Here is a 20073-nt window from a genome sequence, read left to right on the forward strand (position 1 = left end):
TCTGGATAAAATGTCCCTTCCCTCAGCTGTGCTGACACAGTGCTTTGTGCAACCATGCTGCAAAACCACATTGCTGAAAGCACCACAATAACCCTGAAAAAAAAAAAACAGAAAAGAAAAAGTTGCAAGGGAAATGTTAGGAATTTTGTCATCATGGCCACCATACATGGCCACGGGAAAACACCGCAAGTTCTGGGTCCAGAATAACCATTGGGTCAGTGTGCAGTGCTCCAGACAACATGCCCTACCTGATGCAAATAGCGCTCACTGTTCCAGAGGTGCATGTTGTGTTCCTCATTGAGGGACAAACGTGCATTAAACCTCCACAGCTGGAGAAGTTGAACTGTGGCCTGTAAGCAAGTTGCTTCCTCTGGACATGAGGTCAGACATTTAACTTGTCATCTGTCTGCACTTCGTGTAACAGAGTTAAGTCTTTTTAATTAGCAGCATTGCCATTGTGCACCTGAGCAAAATTATGAGAATGAGACAAAACAGCATTAGTTACAAGAACAGAAACCAGAAAGACCAACACTCCCTGAGGCTCTTCTGCACAGCAGAACATGTGTGTAGCTGTGCTGGCAGAGCTTTAGCAAATCTGCTTCAGGTAATATAAACTCATCTCAGAAACATATTGGCCTGTTAGTATGGCTTTAACAGTGCCAGGACTTTTCTGACCTGAATATAGAAGCTAGGACCCTAATTTTTTCTTACATTTTTAACCAGCATTACAGTAGCAAAGCATAGTGCTGCAGACCAACACACGTCAGCAGTGGGTTAGAGCAAATACCACTGTGTAGAGTTTTACCACTGTTGACCTCTGTCTGCTTTGGTTTATAGACCTCTCAAGAAAGATGAATTTATGCCCATAACTCATCACCTCCAGCAAAAAAATACCCCATTGTCTTAGCTTAAAACATAGATAAGATGGGTGTATGCTAAAATGAGGACCTTTGCCCAGAAAGGGCCATGGCGCAAGCAAATTGAGGATGCTGACTTTTAGTAAATGAATGAGCAGGTTGCAGGAAGGCAAAAACTTCTTTGAAAGACACACCTTAAACATGGGGATGTTGACATGAAAGTGAATTACCCTGTGTTAATTTTGGTCATTGTCATGACCACAAATTGTAATTATTTGGACAACTTCAGATAAGTCAAGGATTTTCCATCCCTTTTCAAGGGAGGCCTGAAGCAGAATCAAAGGGATAGCATAGAAACATAATATAAGAGAACCTAAACAAAGGATTTTGGTTACTTACTCAGGTCTGTAAAATGAGCCACTGGCAGAGATAAATATTAGCATTTAGCAGAGCCTGGCTCTTGTTCTCATTTTCAGTTTGCTGAATAATCCTTCCTCAGGCTTTAATGGGAATACACAAACAAACTTCTGTTTTGATTGTTGTCATTTAAGTATAGATTTATCTTTTCTTCAGGGTGACCGTGGACCAGCCGGCACACCAGGAGTAGCAGGGACACCGGTATGTATGTTCATTAAAGAAAATTCAGGTTTTTAGAAGCTGAAAAAGCAGGTCAAGCAAGATGCTGAGCTGTAATCTCTACCATTGTGGAACATGAGTCCTTGGCTTATACTTTATAGGCAGGTAGGAAGATTGTGTTTTTCCTAAAGAAATTAGATTTTTAATAGCATTGAGGGTTCATATTATTATTAAAATGACAGAAGGGAGTGGTGTGAATACATGATAAAGCTGGAATTTGAAACTGCATATGCTTAGCTAAGAAAGAATATGAGATTCTTCTCATTGCCTCTATTTAATATAGATAAAGACTTTTTCTGTGTTCATGGGCATGCACAAATTTCTGAGCATCTTTCTATCACAAAGAAAAGTTATGAACACTAGTTATTGCAATCCACAAGGATCTGCATATCAAGTCAACCAAACATTTGCTTTAGGGGAATACTTTGTCGGCTATTTACATGTGATATTCAGAGAGATTTTTGAAAGTCATCCAGAAACTTTGTTGTAGGTGAAAGTAAATGTAACTAATGATAAATTGAAATTATAATTATTCATCTGTGTTCCTAAAGGAAATGAATACATTACATTGAATTCACAGTTTAATAAAAAAAGTTTATCCATACTTCAGGAGGCAATATGGAGTTATTTATATGCAAATAGATTTATTATTAAATTTAGGCAGCTACCAATCCATTTAGGAGCTGTTTAAATTATAAATATGTGTTCCATGAAATAAAAAGAAGTTTGTGTCTATGCACTCTCATTTCCATTAGCCACTGATTTAGTCTATTTACTGTGAGTTCTAAGAGAGAACATGATTTTAAACAGCTTAATTTCATTAGGTTCTCCTAAAGCAAATTGCACATTTAAGGGAAAAAGAGAAGTATTTCTCTGAGTTTTGTAGCAGATGTGCGAGTTTCAAAGTTTGTTGCTCTGAAATATATTTCACACTGTGAATAATAACACAGTAGCTGGTTAGGATTATCACAATTGTTCATTCCCTGTGTATTTCCAAGTCATTGGATGTTGTCTATTCAGGTTGGATATGAAATATTTAATGAGGTCCCTTCATCACAGATGGAGTTGCATTCTGTTGATTATATTTAATTCTAATAAAATCCACCGAAATAAATTATTTCCTCCTGAAATTAATTGTTTCCTTTTATATTTTATGCCAAGAAGTTTTAGTTAACAAATTAGTAGACATATGAGAAACAACTTTTTCAGTAGCCTAGGAAGAGTGTGAAACATATCCACATATCTTACTGGAAAATAATTTGCGTTCCTTCCCTGTCATTATTCCCTAGATTGAATAGTGGACTCTTTTTCCCATCTGAGAATATAAACCTCTTATTTACACTTTGGCACTTTGCTGAGATTGCTAGGATTATCAGGGAAGCTTGGGCTGAGATTCTGCAAGCATTGCCATCAATGCCTATTTCCTCAGCACTTATCCTCCGTCCTGTTGTTCCCAAAGTTGTCACTGATGCTGATGTGTTTGATTCCTCACTTGTACAAGTCACCTGAGGATCTAGTCTAATGCTATTTCTTGGAAATGTAGATTCAAGTTGTTAAAAGAAAACCATTATATACATATATATATATATGTATATATATATATATATATATATATATATATAAAGAGAGAGAAGAGACATTTAAAATCAGCATCTAAATGATGAGAAGAGAGAGGATTCTGACAGGCTGAACATAAAATAATAAAAGTGGCCAAAAAACATAATGAAGAAATTTTGCAAAAGACATTAAGTCAGTAATAAAGTCACACACAAAAAAAAAAAAGGACTAGGAAGGACCTCAATCTTGATTTTACATATACAGTGATAAACTTTGATGTGCCTATGACTTCTCATTGTGGAAATCGTGGTGTTGTAAAAGAAAACCTCATGAAAACATTATCTCAGTATTCAGAAAGTGTAAAGAAAACCCAGGGATTGAGTAACATTGTACAAAAGAGCAAGATTTTTCATTAAATAATGAACAAGAACATGAATATTGCATTAACATATATATTCTCTCTTATTTTTTACCTAGAGAAAAATTCTATTTTGCTTCCTAGTAGTTTGAATCTGTAATATTCTCTGTTTGCAGGGAAAGCCCGGATCTCCTGGGTCCCCAGGGATGCCAGGGGAACCTGTAAGTACGGATTTGAGTTCTGGACTCTTATGATAATACACAAATATTTCAAACACCTAATGCAAGATTTTACTGACAGATTTATGTGCATTTTCTTCCTTCTTAGGGTGAAAGAGGACCTATAGGAGATGTAGGCTTCCCTGGTCCAGAAGGGCCACAAGGAAAACCAGTAAGGAATTTTATACTGAATATATACAAAAGGATGTCTTAGTTTATCAGAAGTTACACAAGAAATGACATTACATCTTGCTTTGTGTTAGGTGAGGTAATATCTGAAGAATACATTGAGCTGTAGGGCTCAGTATTAGCCATCCAGAAAAGAATTCCTGGTATTGTGGTGTTTTAATAGTTAATTTTACTGAGACGTGTCCTTTAAAGGTCTTATGAAGGTCATTTGGATTTTGTTGACATAAAGGTTCCTCTAGTAGTTTTTCCAGGGGGGGAATATGAACACAGTCTATAAAGGATGAGGTGGCAGAATACATTCTCAGTTTCAGTTTAGATAGAGAAGCATGTGCTTCATGACTCTGAATAAACTTTTGACTCTTCTTTATACAGGTGATGCAACACTGCAACTGAGGCATTTACTATTCACTTAAGATGTGTCTGATCTGACCTGTTTCTTTAATGAAAGTGTGACAGCAGTGTGGTCGACACTGTCCAAGATGGTTTAAAACAACCTATTTTGTATTCTATATGGGGTTTAGCTAGAATAGCACATAATTCATTATCTCCCCAGAAGCTTGGTGTTTTGGGGATGACCATGAGAAGCAGACCATTGCAGCTTGTCAGCACAACCACACATTACACTTCTGCCTTGAAAGAAGAGACAATTTCTGTAGCTTCAGCAGCAAATTAGCCCAAGGTGCCTAATCTGTATAAAACTCCACTTTGCAGTTTAAGAGGGAAAGAAATATTCCTGATGTCTCTGCTCATGCAAGTCCTTTTTTCTCACTCGGTGAAACAGCAGTGAGTTTGCTGCATGTGCAAATCCATATACATCCTACTAAATTAGGCAGTGCCAGAGCATTTATCTTGAAATTATCTGGCATTGTGCAATTGTTTATATACTCTCTGATATTATTTTGACCCATACCAACTAGGACCCTCAGATGGACCCAGTTCTATTTAATATCCTTATTGATGATCTGGATGAGGGGATTGAGTGTACCATTAGCAAATCTGCAGATGACACCGAGTTGGGGGGGGAGGGGCACGTTGATCTGCTGGAAGGCAGGAAGGCTCTTCAGAGGGACCTAGACAAGCTGGAGAGATGGTCTGATTCTAACGGGATGAGGTTCAACAAGGCCAAATGCCGGGTCCTGCACTTTGGCCACAACAACCCCATGCAGTGCTACAGACTGGGCAAAGAGTGGCTGGAGAGCAGCCAGGCAGAAAGGGACCTGGGAGTCTGGATTGACAGGAAGCTGAACATGAGCCAGCAGTGTGCCCAGGTGGCCAAGAAGGCCAATGGCATCCTGGCCTGGATCAGGAACAGTGTCGCCAACAGATCCAGGGAAGTGATTCTTCCCCTGTACCCCCTGTACTCAGCGCTGGTGAGGCCACACCTGGAGTACTGTGTCCAGTTCTGGGCCCCTCAGTTCAGGAAGGATACTGAGGTGCTGGAACAGGTCCAGAGAAGAGCAATGAGGCTGGTGAAGGGACTCAAGCACAAGTCCTGTGAGGAGAGACTGAGGGAGCTGAAGTTTTTTAGTTTGGAGAAGAGGAGGCTCGGGAGAGACCTTATTTCTCTCTATAACTACCTGAAATGAGGTTGTAGCCAGGTGGGCGTCGGTCTCTTCTCCCAGGCAACCAGCAGTAGGACAAGCATGGTCTTAAGCTCTGCCAGGCCAGGTTTAGGTTGGATATTAGGAAGAAATTTGTATGGAGAGAGTAATCAGACATTGGAATGGGCTGCCCAGGGAGATGGTGGATTCACCGTCGCTGGGGGTTTTTAAGATGAGACCAGATGTGGCATTTAGTGCCATGATCTGGTAACCATGGCACTGTTGGATCAAGGGTTGGACTTGATGATGTCAGAGGTCTTTTCCAACCTGGTTGATTCTATGATAATGCCACATTCCTGTTTGGAGGATAACATGGGCATGGAACAGTTTCCAGCAAGAGGCATGAATGAGAGCACCCTCTTTTGGGAAGGAAATAGGTTTAGCCCAGGAGACCAAAACTGTGCTGTGCTAGAAGTCCTAAGAACCAAGGAGTGGATCTAACCACTTAATATTAAGGCATAATCTCTGCAGTAGCAGAGGGGTAATAGGGCATCAGGGCTAATATCTAGAATAAGAGAAATCTCTTCTATGGTTATATAATGACTACCTGGTACTGAAAAAGTGCATGTACAGGTCCATATTCCACATTTGCAAAATTTCCATATAACTCGTCATTTAAAGTTGAATGCTCATAAAATTTGATGCATATCTTGATGGGTTTTGTATTTCTATATTATAACCACACACACTTCTACCTCTGCAAACTTTAGAATATTTACTGATATGGCACTAAATATTGAGCTTTAGCCCTTATATTTTTAAAATACTTAAGACTATATATTAAAAAATTGTTGTGTTTTGTCTTTTTTTTCTAGGGAATCAATGGAAAAGATGGATTGCCAGGTCTTCCGGTAGGAAAACAAGTTTTTGTGTATTTTATTCTTTACAGATACCATAGCTGTTAATCCTAGGCAGTTGCTTTCAGTTCTGCTAACAAATGAATATACAACAAAGCCTTTAATTGATAGGTTTATCTTTTTTCAAAAACCATTTTTCAGGGTGCTGTGGGAAGACCAGGAGACAGAGGACCCAAAGGAGAACGTGTAAGTCCCCTATTATGATAACTTTTTCTCTTTTTACTGAGCATTTAAGCACCTCATCATCGCATATTTTATAGGCAAAACCGAGAACTTAATTCTTTAAGTGAACGTCAAGCAGTCTCTTAGACACCTAACATGTTTAATCCTAGATACAACTTTAAGGAATTAGAGTTGAATTGTCTTCTGCATTTGGAGGAAAAACACATTTTATAGACTTTCTAACACAGTTGGCCTGGAAAGTGTAAATTGATGAATCAGTTAAAAATTTAAATGCAGCTGATCTTGTGGTGTTGTCAGACTTTGCAAAAGCTGTGAACTTGCCCTGTTGTCATCCTTGGGATGTCATAAACACAAATCATGTTTTATATAAAACAAGCTTGTCACACTTAGGCAGCAGAAATGCCAATGCTATGCCTTACTGTTTCTCAAACTCTTTAGACAGTTCTGTTTATGGTAACAAGATTGTGGTGGACAGGAATGATTACAGGAGTTGAGAGATGAGTTATTTTATGTGTGTGTGTGTATATATATATATATGTGTATATATATGAGATGCTCTTATTATAACATTGCTAAAGCCCTGATGTCCTAATCCGATGGATAGCACATTTGTCTGATGAATCAGAAAAGCATCTCCCTGTGTAATGTGGAAAGGGAAGTGCTGCTTTATGACACTAAAGAGACATGAGGTTTTAACCATTATTACAGTTTTCAGTGTTCTGTTTTTTGCCTTTAAGGACACAGGCCTGCATCTGTGAGAGACTGAAGTGAATACAGAAAATAAAGTCAAGATTTTCTTGCAGCCATTATTATTACTGTTGTGCACCATACTCCTTCAGTTTGAGATCAACTGTTACTGTTACAGAAAAGAGAGGCAACAAAATTCGAATGACAGAATAAAACTCTTGAGGTTTTCATGTCTAATATAAGTATGTCCTCATGGAATCCATTTTAAGAAGGGATAAGCCACCTGGGCTGAAATAATCTTATATACCCTTGGAGTGACTAAACACTGCTGTTCTTATTACTTTATAAACTGAGTGACAAAGCAGTTGAAAATATGTGATTTATACCAATCAGAAATGCAGTTTTCAAGTCATTTCAACAGATAAAAGTACTAGTGACTGGTTCATTTATTGCTGTTATCTGCATACCTTTATCACAGACTGTGAGCCTGCTGGACAAGAGCATGTAGAAATCCAGGAAAAACAGTAGTTCCCTCTGCATAGAACTTAGTACAAGATAAAATGTAAGAGATAGGAGAACACTAGAAGGGAGGAGGACTGAATAAATCAGCACTTTATGCAGAGATCATAAAACACAAATGTCCTGAGTTTTGTACAATTCACAGCGGAGCATTTAAAGAGGAATCTGGAGGAAGATATGACCTAGTTTTCTGTCTTTTTACAAGGACCTTTTTCAAAACACAACGAAAACACTGGAGGCAGTTAGAAACACTTGTTTGAAAAGTTGCTGTAGTATTTGATTTACTTCTTACACATTGGCAGCCTGTAAAATGTGAATTGTTTAGAAGAAGAGGATCAGCTTCAAACTGCCATAGCACCGTGGTCCAAGAGAAACCTGCCTTTTTCTTTATCTCTACTAGAAAAGATATCTAACCCTTCTCTGCAGGGTTATAAACCTGAGAAACGTATATCATAGAATCACAGAATGGCCTGGGTTGTAAGGAACCTTAAATATCTAGTTCCAACCCCCCTGCCATGGGCAGGGGCACCTTTCACGAGATCAGGTTGTCCCAAGCCCCATCCAACCTGGCCTTGAACACTGACAGGAGTGGAGTACCCACAACTTCTCTTACAACCTGTTACAATACCTCACCACCCTCACAGTAAAACATTTCTTCCTAATATCGCATCTAAACATTCTTTCTTTCAATTTAAAGCCAGAACACTTGTCCTATCACTACATGCCCTTGTAAAAAGTCCCTCTCCAACTTCCTTGTAGGCCCCCTTTGGGTACTGAAAGTAACTCGTGTGCTAGTTGTCTCTTTGATTAACTAAAGTTTTGTGTAAATGAAGGCATAAAATATTAGACTTCTATGGAAAGTTACAGGAAAAATCCTGGTGCCCTGTGCCTGTGTGAATTTGAGCACCTAAATTTTACTTATGCCATAACTGACGTTTCTAGATCCTTGTATAAGGGCTAAAACTTTCTGTACCCAAGTCCTGTCCCTGAAAAGTGGGTTACAGAGTCAAGCTGTTCTTTCTGTCATTGACTTCAACATCAAAAGCATAAGAAAACAAAAATGTATTTTCAGAGACAAGGTTTAGCCTATAAAATCAGCTTCCCCTCATGACTCAGTCTATTTCTGAACAGGCGAGAATTTTCTCTTCAGAATTCTTGGCTGACTTTTCCAGGTTTGTTCCACTATATGCAATGATTTTCTTTCTGCTTATGTTTTACATAGGGAGATCAGGGTATTCCAGGGGACAGAGGTCCACAGGGTGAACGAGGAAAACCTGGCCCAACAGGAGAAAAGGGGGATGTGGGTCCTGTTGGCCCACCAGGAGACAGAGGCTATCCAGGATCACCAGGTCATCAAGGTCCCCCAGGTTCACCAGGACCCCCAGGGTTCCCAGTAAGTAAACAGAGGTTTACTTTGGTTGCTTGGGAGTTCATGCAATGTGAAGTTAGCATGTGCTGAACAGTGCAAATTTAACTGAGCAATACCACAGTCTTAGAAAAACTGAGACTTTCTCTCAGATAATTTCAGTCTTCAGTTAAGGGGTGGAAAAATATACCCAGATGATCTGGCAATTATTTTTAATAATTATTTTTAAATGTCTGCTATGAGTGAATTTTAATTATTTACTTGTTTAGTTCCTTCATATCAATATGGCTACTCAATACAGTTAATTCTCACATTTTCTGTAAGCTTAAGAGCTAGAGTGTAAGTCTTTGCAAATGGGAAAAAAAAGGAAGCAGACAAAAATTTATTCTCAGTTGAAGGGAAATCAGCATTTAAAAAGACAGTGAAATGCTGCTTGTCAGTTGCAGATATCTTGGTTTGTCTCCATGTGCACATAGGCACACATCTATGTTGTGGATACTTTTTAACCTCAGTTAGATAAAGTAAAGCTAAAAAGCTTTTCCAGTCATGTTATTGGTGTTGTGGTTCTGTTCTTGTTGGCTGTGCATCAAAGCAATTAGTCCCTAGAGGGGGTGAGAAGTTGGCAGGTGCTATGCAAAAGGCATGTGAAGCATAGTCGTGTCACTGGACAATCTTACTGTCTTGTGCAGGTTAATTTCCATACACGTAACGTGCTGGTCATCTTGACAGCTGGGTGTGCCTCTTCCACTTCATGGCATTAGTATCTTTATAATATTATAATGTATTTGCAGTAAAGTGGCCTTTGCAGTTAAGTAAATAACACAAATATATTAAAACACTCATTTGTTGATGAAAGGTTTATATTTTTAATGCTAATTTAATTTAATGCTAATTTAATTTAATGCTAATTTCATTTTTTATTTTTGTAGCATCATAAAGTTCACTCTGTATGTTCCTTCTGATACATATCACCTTTCTTTTTCCTCATCAGGCTGATGCAGTTTCACTTGAAGAAATAAAAAAATATATTAAACAAGAGGTTCTTAAGGTTTTTGAAGGTGAGAAAATGAAGTATTATACAACTAAATATAGATTTTAAATTATACTCAAAGTTTCTTTACATGTCATCTAACTTAAGCAGCTGCCTTGTTGCTGTAGCTATATTGAATGAGTCTACATAATTCTGTTTAAACAATTAGAAGCCATAGTATCTGTTAACCAGAGTATTTCCTTATGTAAAAGATGAGCATTAAAAGGTACTCTGCTCCAAATCATAATACCAAGCATAGGTATGTATCACTGTAGTTAATATATGTATCATATTTTATTGCAGATACATATGTATCTACAACATATCATGAAGAGTTACTAAAGCAGAGACAATAGAAATATCTAATTTTTTTGCCCTCTTAGTGAGTGACTGTGGTGGGGGGAAACAGTTTTCCCCCTGCAGTTATAAAATGGTAAAACCCCAGGGGGTGGTGACCCTTGAAGTTTTGAGCGCTTCTGCAAAATATAAATATATCACAACCAGAACGGAAGAGAAGGTGATGTGGTAGTTGTAGTTATTGTTGTAGAAGAAGTAGCCATGTTGTAAAGCCACGAGGAGAAAGGGCAGGAGCCTCCTGGGGGTGCTCTAGCCCCCCAGCCCCCAGCTGGGGGGGCTGCAGGGACTTGGAACAGCATAAGGCTGGGCTAAGTACCTGTAGCTGAAAGCTAGTTTTCTCCACCATGAGTGAGCAGAGACAGAGCAGCAGCAGCATCCAGAGTTTGTGGCTAAGAGCCAAGAGATAACTGAAGAAGCAACAACAAACATGCAGCCAAAGAAGACACAGAGCTGTCCGAGAGAGCCGAGAGAGAGCCAGCAGCAGAGAGAGAGAACTAAGCTCAAAAAGAGAAAGTTTGGGTAAGAACTGAAACTAAAACCCCAAACTCCTTGGAGACCTCCAAGAAAGGAGGATGATGATGGACTCTTAAAGAGTCTTAAAGTGCTACAGCACTGCAGAAACGAGCTAAAAAGCTCCAAGAAGGACTGCAGAGAGGGTGACCTTGCCCCCCCCCCACTGCTTGAGACAGAGCACAGAGCTCTGTAGGGAACTTGGATCCCCTGAAGATAAGGACCATCACGAAGACCCCTGAGCTTCGTGATATGATGTGGTGATAGTACCTTTGTCCTGGGAAACGCAGCCCACAGAAAAGAAGACCCTCACTTGGAAGACGAGTGGCCAAGAGGGCTTGGATACCCTCTTGTGAGTACTGGCAGAGATCCAGGCACAGCTGCTGCTGCATGAGAAGAAGAACAAAACAGATAGACTTGCTGTCCTAGAGACATTGCTGCTCTGAAAGTGGAAAGGGATCTTTCCTTCTTCCCTCCTGGACTTTTATTTGGAGGGGAGAAGAGATTTGATCCATTGTAAATACTTATGTCATGGTAGAGATAATTAAGATTGTATATAATGTATTGTAGTATTTATTTTGTACAGTCATTGTAATATATTCCCTTTCCCCCATTTAAGTCTTGTGTCGTCTGGAAAAACCATCTCACACTGGATTGAGATGTGGGAGTGGGCTTGGACTAGGGAATTGGATTTTGGAGCTCTCAAACCATGACAGTGACTATTTAAATGAGAGGAAGGCTTGATAGCTTTCAGTCATCCTGGTCTAAACTGCTGTGCAGTTTGCTTAGCAAATATCCCTGCTGAGCTTCATAGCTCCCTTGCAAGATCAACATCTTCTGGCCCAGTTTCAGGCTAATACCAGATTCAACCACGGCCTTTGTATTATGTAAGATTTTTTAGATGTCTGAGTCCATACTCTGAAAAGGAAATATTTTTCTTCCCCAGCATTTCCTTAGTCATGGTTGCAAAGCTGTGACTCAGGTAGGTGTCTGAAACAAGATTCTGCTTGAACACCCCTTAACAGTAGCTTCTCTTCCATTGCAAAATGCATTTCTTATGTCTTCAACTTCTCTATTTTGTCATTAATATTTGTGGATAAAACCCATTTTATCTTTTAGGGATGAAAGAAATAATATAAAGCTTGGGGCTTTTTAACCTGTTCAGGCAGTTTTTCACTTTATAACAAGGCTGTCATTTTGTGTATTTTCACCCTTCCCCAGTTTGCTATCCCTCAGGAGTTCAACTTGCTATGTATTTCAAGAGCAGTTTGTTGGCTGAAGTCACCTCCTTCTCCCATTTAAATAGTATTTAGTCTATTCACAGAAAAAAGGTGCCCTGCCTACAGGGAATAATGGAGTTTTGTCTTTGTAGCTGTTGCATTCTCTACATCTCAGTAGTGTTTCCACAGATCTTCCATTTTTTGACATTGTTTCACTTTGCCTGCTTTCTATCACCTTGCTTCTTTTTTGTTTGATGCCCACTCTATTCTGATTTTTTTCTTGACTCTTAAAACTCCACCACAGAAAATACATACTATGTTGTATAATGTTTAGGTTTTTAATATGTTTTTTAAAAGAGACAGAGTCAAGAATAATACCTATTTTTTCTATCTCTGATGAACACTAAAATGTTACCAAGTACACTTTATTCCACCAGCATGAACAGTTCATCCTGAAATATCTGCAATTAATAATCTTTGCTGAGAACTTTCAGGTTTTTTCACAACTGTTTTCAGGGTTTCAGTACATTCCAAGAACCTTTCTTGGCATTAACACCTGCTTTGCAACTTAATATGAGTTATGAACATATGAGGTAGCCCTTCATAGGTGTGCTAAGTAATAATTATTCTGTGTTTATGTATTTTAAGTACTTCCATGAACAGGAGTCAGAAGTCATTTGAAATGTTGAAATACATTAGTAATAGAGATTAGTAATAGAAACTTTAATACAAATTCATTCTGATTATTTCAAAGGGTAAAGACTCAGACATGAGTCTGAGTTGGAACTGAAGGTCTAAGTGCGTATTGGGGTATTCACTACCTTGACATTAAGAAGGACTGAACACCTTACTTCCAGAAACTTTAGCTGTTGCTTTGGGATTTACTTGTCATTTGCTAGCAGATTTCTTACTGACTTTTCCTTGTATCTTTTATTAATGAAGAAAGGATGGCTCAATTTGTATCCCAGCTGAAGCTGCCTGCTGCAATGCTTGCCTCCCAAGCTCATGGTAAACCAGGGCCCCCAGGAAAAGATGGGTCACCAGGGCCACCAGGAAATGATGGTTTGCCAGGGCCACCAGGAGAACGTGGAATTCAAGGTAGGAATTCCAAAAAATGTTCCCATAAATTCTACCTAGAAATCCTTGCTAATGATTAAGCCAGGACTACCTATCTAGCTTCCTAATGATTAACTTTTAAACTTATGTACTTATGTTTTTCCAGACTAGATCTAAATATTAACCCATAGTAAATGTGTGGATTTTACTGATTAAAAACTCCTAATCAGTGCATTTTATTCTAATAAGTGATAAATTATTGACAGATATCTAAAGCTGATGGAACTACTGTAGCACTTATTTTTTTCGTCCAAAATATTTTAATAAGGAAGAAAAACTATGCCAGCACTCTAACTGTTTAGATTCTGCTCCATATTGACAGACAATCTTATTTATGAAAGAAAATTTGATCTTCCGGTCTGAGTGCTCTCAGCTTTGATCCTGAGACAACACAGGGGAGGAAAAACTCTTCTAGTTAGAAGCAAATACTCTTTTAGAAGTAAAACTGAAGTATTACCACATGAGTTCTTCTTGCCATGAATAAATCTATCTTCACAAAAAAATTCAGAGTAATCAGCTTTTTGCTATCCCCTAAAGGGTAATTTGTGCATTGCAATGCATTAGGATAGTATAGGACTTCCATTTCACTGAATTGTCTTTTACTGCAAAATTAGCTTTGAGGGATCCATTTTCATTGTAGCTGTGCTCTATTGTAGAGTCAGCCTCTCAGAGATTAAAAGGAAGTGGACAACAGGCTACAAGGAAAAAAAGAATTTATCGATGAATAGTATTTTTGCGTGTGTAATATGTAATTTGCAGTTTATCTGTAGGTAGTTCTTTATTATCTTTTGTTAGTTTGGTCTGCTCTGAAGTCAGACCAAGTCAGACTGGAATGAAGAAAATGAGTGCAAAACTGAAGATGTGTGGATCCTAAAGCTATCAGAAGAACAAAGACTTACTAACATTGATAAGCACAAACCCCTGACAGAAGCTTGAAAAATGTCATGAGATCAGAATGAGAAGAACAAGAATAAAGGATCAAGGAAACCAATAAAAGGCTTAGAATCTTACAACACTGACTTCATCATTACGCAAATATTCAGATCACCATAAATAATGCATTTCACTGTCAGTGCCAGATTGTTCAATGATGATGTATGTGGTGAATAGTCTCAGATGCTTCTGGGAAGTAAAACATTGTACTAGATTTCCTTTCCAGCTAGTGAGCATAAAGAGTAAAAGATAACAGCTATGTTTTGGGTTTTTTTTTGGGGGGGGGAGGGGCGGGGAGTAAAAAAGAAAAAAAAAAGCGACTTTTTCATGCCTTATGCTTCAGTAAAAGTAGTGCCCTGTGTACACAGGATTTCCATTTGTTTTACCATTGTGCTCAATACTCTTTTTTGGTTTGTAAAAGGTAAGCTAAGTGAGAAGCATTTAATTCTCTGATACTTCAAGATATATGAAAATACATTTCCAAGGAAAGACAACAAAATGTTTACCTTACCTTTTTTACACTCTGAAATAGTCCTGTAAGAGAAGCACACTTGCAAATACCCTTTTTGCCTTACTCAGTTGTGCCTGTGTATGGTATTGCTTTGTACCAACAGTAAAGAGAAATTCAAATCTCTGAGCAGATTGAAAATTATCCTTCTATATTCCAGCTTGTTTTCAGCCATAAAATACATAGCAAGCAAGACTTCTTGGAGAAGCACATTATGTGCATATGTGGCTGAGACCATCAAGGTAGCATGTTGTGTGCACAAGTCCTAATACACATTTGGTATTGACTGACAGATACTCCTTATTATATTTCTCTCTTTTGTGTAGGCCAGATTGCCAACTCCAGGGATTTGTTGTCTGCAGTAATATGTGTCTGGGCTGACAGAGTGAGTCACTTGTCTCAGCAGACAGTGTGAAGAAGTAGATGGTTCCAGTGAGCAATTAACAGGACCTCTCCTGTTTGTGATGCTGCATGCTGAGCAGAGAGCCTGCTAGGGCCAGCCAGCAGGAAAGGCAGGTGTATCAGACACTGTGTGTCCAAGGAGGTGTTTAAATTTACTTATGGATTCATAGGGGCCCCTCTATACACCCTGAGTGTCATGCCAGTTTCCCAGGGAAATTGTCAGGAATGACTTGGCTGGATTCCACCAGAACCTCCTGCACAGCAAACCAATATATTGGGGGTTAGTCCCAGAAGGAGAAAACATAGGTACTAACTTTTAGAAATGTAGGCATGGTTTTCAAAAATCATATTTAAAGAATAGCTTGACTCCTGTGCATAGAGTCATCCCCTTCTAAAGAAGTCCAGAATTCTTACCTCCTGGCCTTCAGCAAGGTTGTTCATAGTGTTCCTCAGATACTTCCCAATGGTTCAGGTACAAATAATTTATAGGATGGTCTCAGTAAAAATATAGCATGCAAGCAAAATATAATGAAGAATTGCAACTTCAATTATGAAACACATAAATGGTATTCACATAATGATTGGAAGATTTTTATACTTATATATATTTCTTCATTTAAAAAAATAACCTATGGCATACGCATCAGCAAGCTGATACTCTGAGGCAGCGTTACTAGTGAAATGTACAGCATTTGCTTAAGGGGGAACAGAGGAACTTGACTCTGTATGAGTTTTAAAATATGTTAATATCTCATAGAGAATTAGAAAGTTTATTTCAAGACTTTACAGACAAGCTATAGCAATGTCATCCATTTGCAAACAGTCAGCTTGTCATGTGTTAGAGGATCTAGCTCAATTGACTTCAGTGACTTAATTGGATTTTTAAAACTGTAATAGTAAGTGACTTTTGGTCCATTAGATGAAATGCACCTTGGGATGATTCTGCAATCCAGATATCCTTTATGTTCCTATGACTATTGATTTTTTTTCTCACTGGAGAAAAGATTTCGTCTCAGTTAAAATTCACTCTTTCTATCAAGTAGAGGAAATTAGTTTGTTATAGGTCCTCATAACTTATGCTAGCCTCAAGGAATCAAGCATCACAGTTCAGAAAATAAAAATACCATGCGATGAATAGTGAAAGCTCCTTATCGTCATTGGCAATCTCTATTGTAAAATTTATGTCTCTTATAATTTATAATTTGTAGAGTGGAAGCATGTAGAAACCTTGGCTGGCATCAGGAACCCATTGTAGTGGATGTTGTTCAGACAAAGTCACTATTCTGAAATAGCTGTGCTGGTTTCAACAGTTACCATCTTGTAAAATGTTCTCTGCTGCAGAAGTTGAAATAAATCTGTTTTAGTTTGATTTGAACCCCAGCTCCAACCTCTCCACTATGAGGGCTGTAACACACAGAAGGAATTCGGAATATATACTGGAGGCTGGATGAGAGGATGCTCTTAGCACCCTCTCTGTTGTTTTGCAGTCTTTTCTTTTTAAGAACACAGAGTATTTGCATGGTAAAACACAGTGGGTACTTTGGTCTCCTTATTCCCTGATGTGGTAATCTGTTTGCCTCATATTTGTATTAAAGAATGTCAAATTTCTCTAGTTAAGTACTTGACATGCTACTTTCAAATGCTGTGTTGTCCATGCTGATGGAAGAGGGTCTCTGTGATATAGGTGGAATACCTTCTGGAGCAGTTTAAATACCTTTTACCTCCAAGTTCATAGACATGAACTTGGGTCATTTCCGTGTGGAGCTGAGGGTATTGCAGTAGTGACACTTCTGACTACGATGTCTGTGGGAAGCATCAAGTGGAGAGCTGTATGTCAGCTGTCACTACTCACCTATGAGCAGAACCTTATCCATTTGAACACCTACCTGGTACGTATTGCTACCAAGTGGTTAACATACTACCCATGGTTGGGTACGTGTTTATAATACCAAAACTTTTGAGTTGCAGAAATCACAACAAAACTTCTGGAACCTGAGTGAAAGGCTTTGCTAAAACAGTTGCCTTTTGGATTAAGCAGGTGCCTCTTACTGGAATTGTAATTCCACCAGTAAAAGTAGATAGCATCTTATATGTGCCTTTACATTAAAAACAATAAATCAAAATCTGATTTATGTGTATGGTAATACTTTCCTTTGACTGTGTATGAATTTGTCACTTTAAGCTCAGAAAGAAGGTGATAAAAGTGCAATCATGGCCCTGCTTATGAGCAAAATATACCTCATTAAAATCAAAGATTTTTCTGCCAAAATTACACATTACATTGTTCAGATTGTTTACATATAGGTCTGTTTACTAATATGCTGGCATCCTATTAAATAAATCCTTACTGTCAGAAAAGATATCTGGAAATTTCTGTGTCAAACTTCAGTGTCAGCAGAACTTTCCTGCCACTGTGTACAAACTACACCTTTGTATGTGTATTTGGATACAGCCAGTAATGGTTTACACTACCCTGGATCATGTATTTGTATTGGCAGGCTGATCTTTGTCCAGTAGTGTTTTTTTGGTTTTTTTCCTTATTGTCTTGAATTCCAGTGATGTTTACAGAACCATTCAGTCTGTCTTAGTGCCTTTCAATTACGGTGTGTCAGAGACCTACAGTAACGGTTATCATGGAGATTGTAAATGTAGTATATGTTATCTGTGATTTCTCTCTCTTCTCCATAACTAAAGTAACAGAAAAGCAACTTATTAGTGGCAGCACTGCTTTGTAAAATTACAGTTTAACTCTGTGTGTAGTGGGAAATGAACTGTAACTATTGACTGTAAATTAAAAAGCATAGAGAAATGTATAATAAATAGGACACTTAATGGTTGTGTGAATCCTATGGTTGTATGATTAAGCTTTTCAAACAGTAGCCAAAACAGCATTGCACAAGATGATTTAGAGCAAAACAACTTGATGTAGTTATAAATACTACTGTGGTCATTAAAGAGCAAAACCAGTATTCAAAATTAAGTACAAGCACCTGCATGTTCCTTTTTCTGAGTCATTATAGTTTGTGTGCATATATGCCTTGTAGAATTCTGCTTAACAGAACTCAGTGACCAGAATGCATGATTAATATTGTTTGTTTTTCTGTGAGCTTTTAAACTGTTGATTTCCTTTAGTTATGTTATGTATGTCACCCTGCATGCATTTTCTAATGTTTTTGCCTCCCTGTAATTTTCTTATTGCAGTGCTGAGAGAAGATTGATGCTCTGTTTTGAAACCTAGAATGGTTGCAATAGTTGATAGACTCTACTGAAGTGTATAATGAGCTTTTGTGTAACAGAAAGCTTGAATACTCTGAATTGAATACCATTCCTACTGCATTGTGTCTGTTGTAACAACCCTGAATTGGTACCCACAGTACCCACAGTAGTCTCTTTCTGGAATATCCTGTAAGGTACCAGTGTTGCCATAGACCACAGCACACTGACAAGACAACCTTTGCCATTCACCTGACAGTGCCTCATAATCTTCATGAGACATCAGGTGGATTGACACCATGTTGGCTGGTCAACTGTGACTCTTCTCTTTGAATTCAAATTGAGTTACACTTCTTCACAAGAGGAAGTTTATTGTATGGCTTAGACAATGCTAGAAATATACTGGTCCCTTATGCAGGACAAATTTAATTCCAAATGTGACCAGAAATTGGTAAATTAATCTTCAGTATTTGTCACCTTACACGTCTGAGGTGCTGGGGAAGGAAGAAGGTTTCCTTGGAAGGAAGATGGTTTCCTTATAATCTCTTGCGAAGTAGTGGGTTGTGGCAGGTGTCACACTTGTTCCTTTAAAAATGCCTTCATCCCCTGTCCTGCATAATTTACATGATCTGAACAGAAAAGATACATTAGTAGATGGATTCTTAACTTGAAATGTTAAGGAAAATGCTTTACCAATATCCACAAGTCCTCTGCTCTGAAGCAGCCAGAGTGTTTCCAACTAAGACGACACTTTAAAAACAGTTCAAGGAAAAAGAAACAGGCATTGGTCATGAGTTGCAGCACCTGAAAAGGTGGAGGCCACTTAGATAAATACAAAGCTATGGCCTGTGAAGAAAATGAACTACATTATTCAAAGTATAATTAGTAATCACACTAATCAAGTAGGCCTTGATCCTGAAATCTGCACAAGCTCTAAAGATGCCTCGTTCCACATGAGGGCTACTAGGTAACGCTGACAGGGGAGTGGGTCTTGTCTCACATACAGGGGAATGTCTAAGCATAAAACTGCCAGTTTACAGTCTAAAAAGTGCAAATGTAAGGATTTTTGTAGAACAGAGAGGGTGAAGTCTTACTCAGTTTGTGGGCTACGAGAGAAGGACTGGTCAGATTACAGATGGCCTTTGGATTGCTGCCTTACGTCACTTCATTGAACAGGGAACACCAGAGCAGAATATGCATTTGGGTCTTTATTAGAGGAGCTTTAGAAAGGTAGCTTAAAATCTTGGAGAAAGGTCCAACTAGTGAACAAAACAAGAGTCCTTTGGCAGAGGATGCAACAGTTACTACTAGAAATGCTCATATTTTCCAGAAGGAACTTAAAAACTTAAAAGCTGTCTTAGGAAAAAATACCACTCTCTGAAAAAGAAGTGAGCATGTGCTTTTCCAATTACATTTGTGTTGGTAATTTCCTGTTACAAAGATATATAGAAGATCACTGTTTATAATAAGAGGGTACTCTTATTTTCATATCTTTATTCTGTGTAGGTTATAGAGGACAGAAAGGGGAAAGAGGCGAGCCTGGAATTGGACTGCCCGGTAACCCCGGACCACCTGGACCTGCAGGTACAAGTCTCCAGATTTATTTCTGTTATTGTTGTTTATGAACTAACAGGCCTTTCTCCCATTTTTCACATTGGTTTTACACCCCTGCCTTTCCTCCCAAGCTGAGCCATAGCATGAGGTCAGACCCACCCACCTTCTTGTGGATGAGCTGGTGTGCAGCTGACTGTCAGTG

General features: G+C 38.5%; 1 protein-coding gene across 5 annotated transcripts in view; it reads left to right on the forward strand.

The window, feature by feature from the left end:
• Positions 1-20073, forward strand: part of COL19A1 (collagen type XIX alpha 1 chain) — a 191609-nt gene that overhangs the window by 164130 nt on the left and 7406 nt on the right. For 4 of the 5 annotated variants that reach the window (XM_027644988.1, XM_027644991.1, XM_027644990.1 and 1 more), the window contains 9 exons: positions 1431-1475; positions 3585-3629; positions 3736-3798; positions 6232-6267; positions 6415-6459; positions 8885-9055; positions 10020-10086; positions 13088-13243; positions 19824-19901. In XM_027644988.1, coding sequence (XP_027500789.1) covers positions 1431-1475; positions 3585-3629; positions 3736-3798; positions 6232-6267; positions 6415-6459; positions 8885-9055; positions 10020-10086; positions 13088-13243; positions 19824-19901 — 706 coding nt within the window. Of the gene's footprint in view, positions 1-1430; positions 1476-3584; positions 3630-3735; positions 3799-6231; positions 6268-6414; positions 6460-8884; positions 9056-10019; positions 10087-13087; positions 13244-14056; positions 15427-19823; positions 19902-20073 lie in introns of those variants that run through there. The other variant, XM_027644992.1, reaches the window with a different exon arrangement.

Source organism: Corapipo altera, unplaced genomic scaffold, assembly GCF_003945725.1.
Source record: "Corapipo altera isolate COAL_440 unplaced genomic scaffold, ASM394572v1 2, whole genome shotgun sequence".
Classification (NCBI taxonomy): Eukaryota; Metazoa; Chordata; class Aves; order Passeriformes; family Pipridae; genus Corapipo; species Corapipo altera.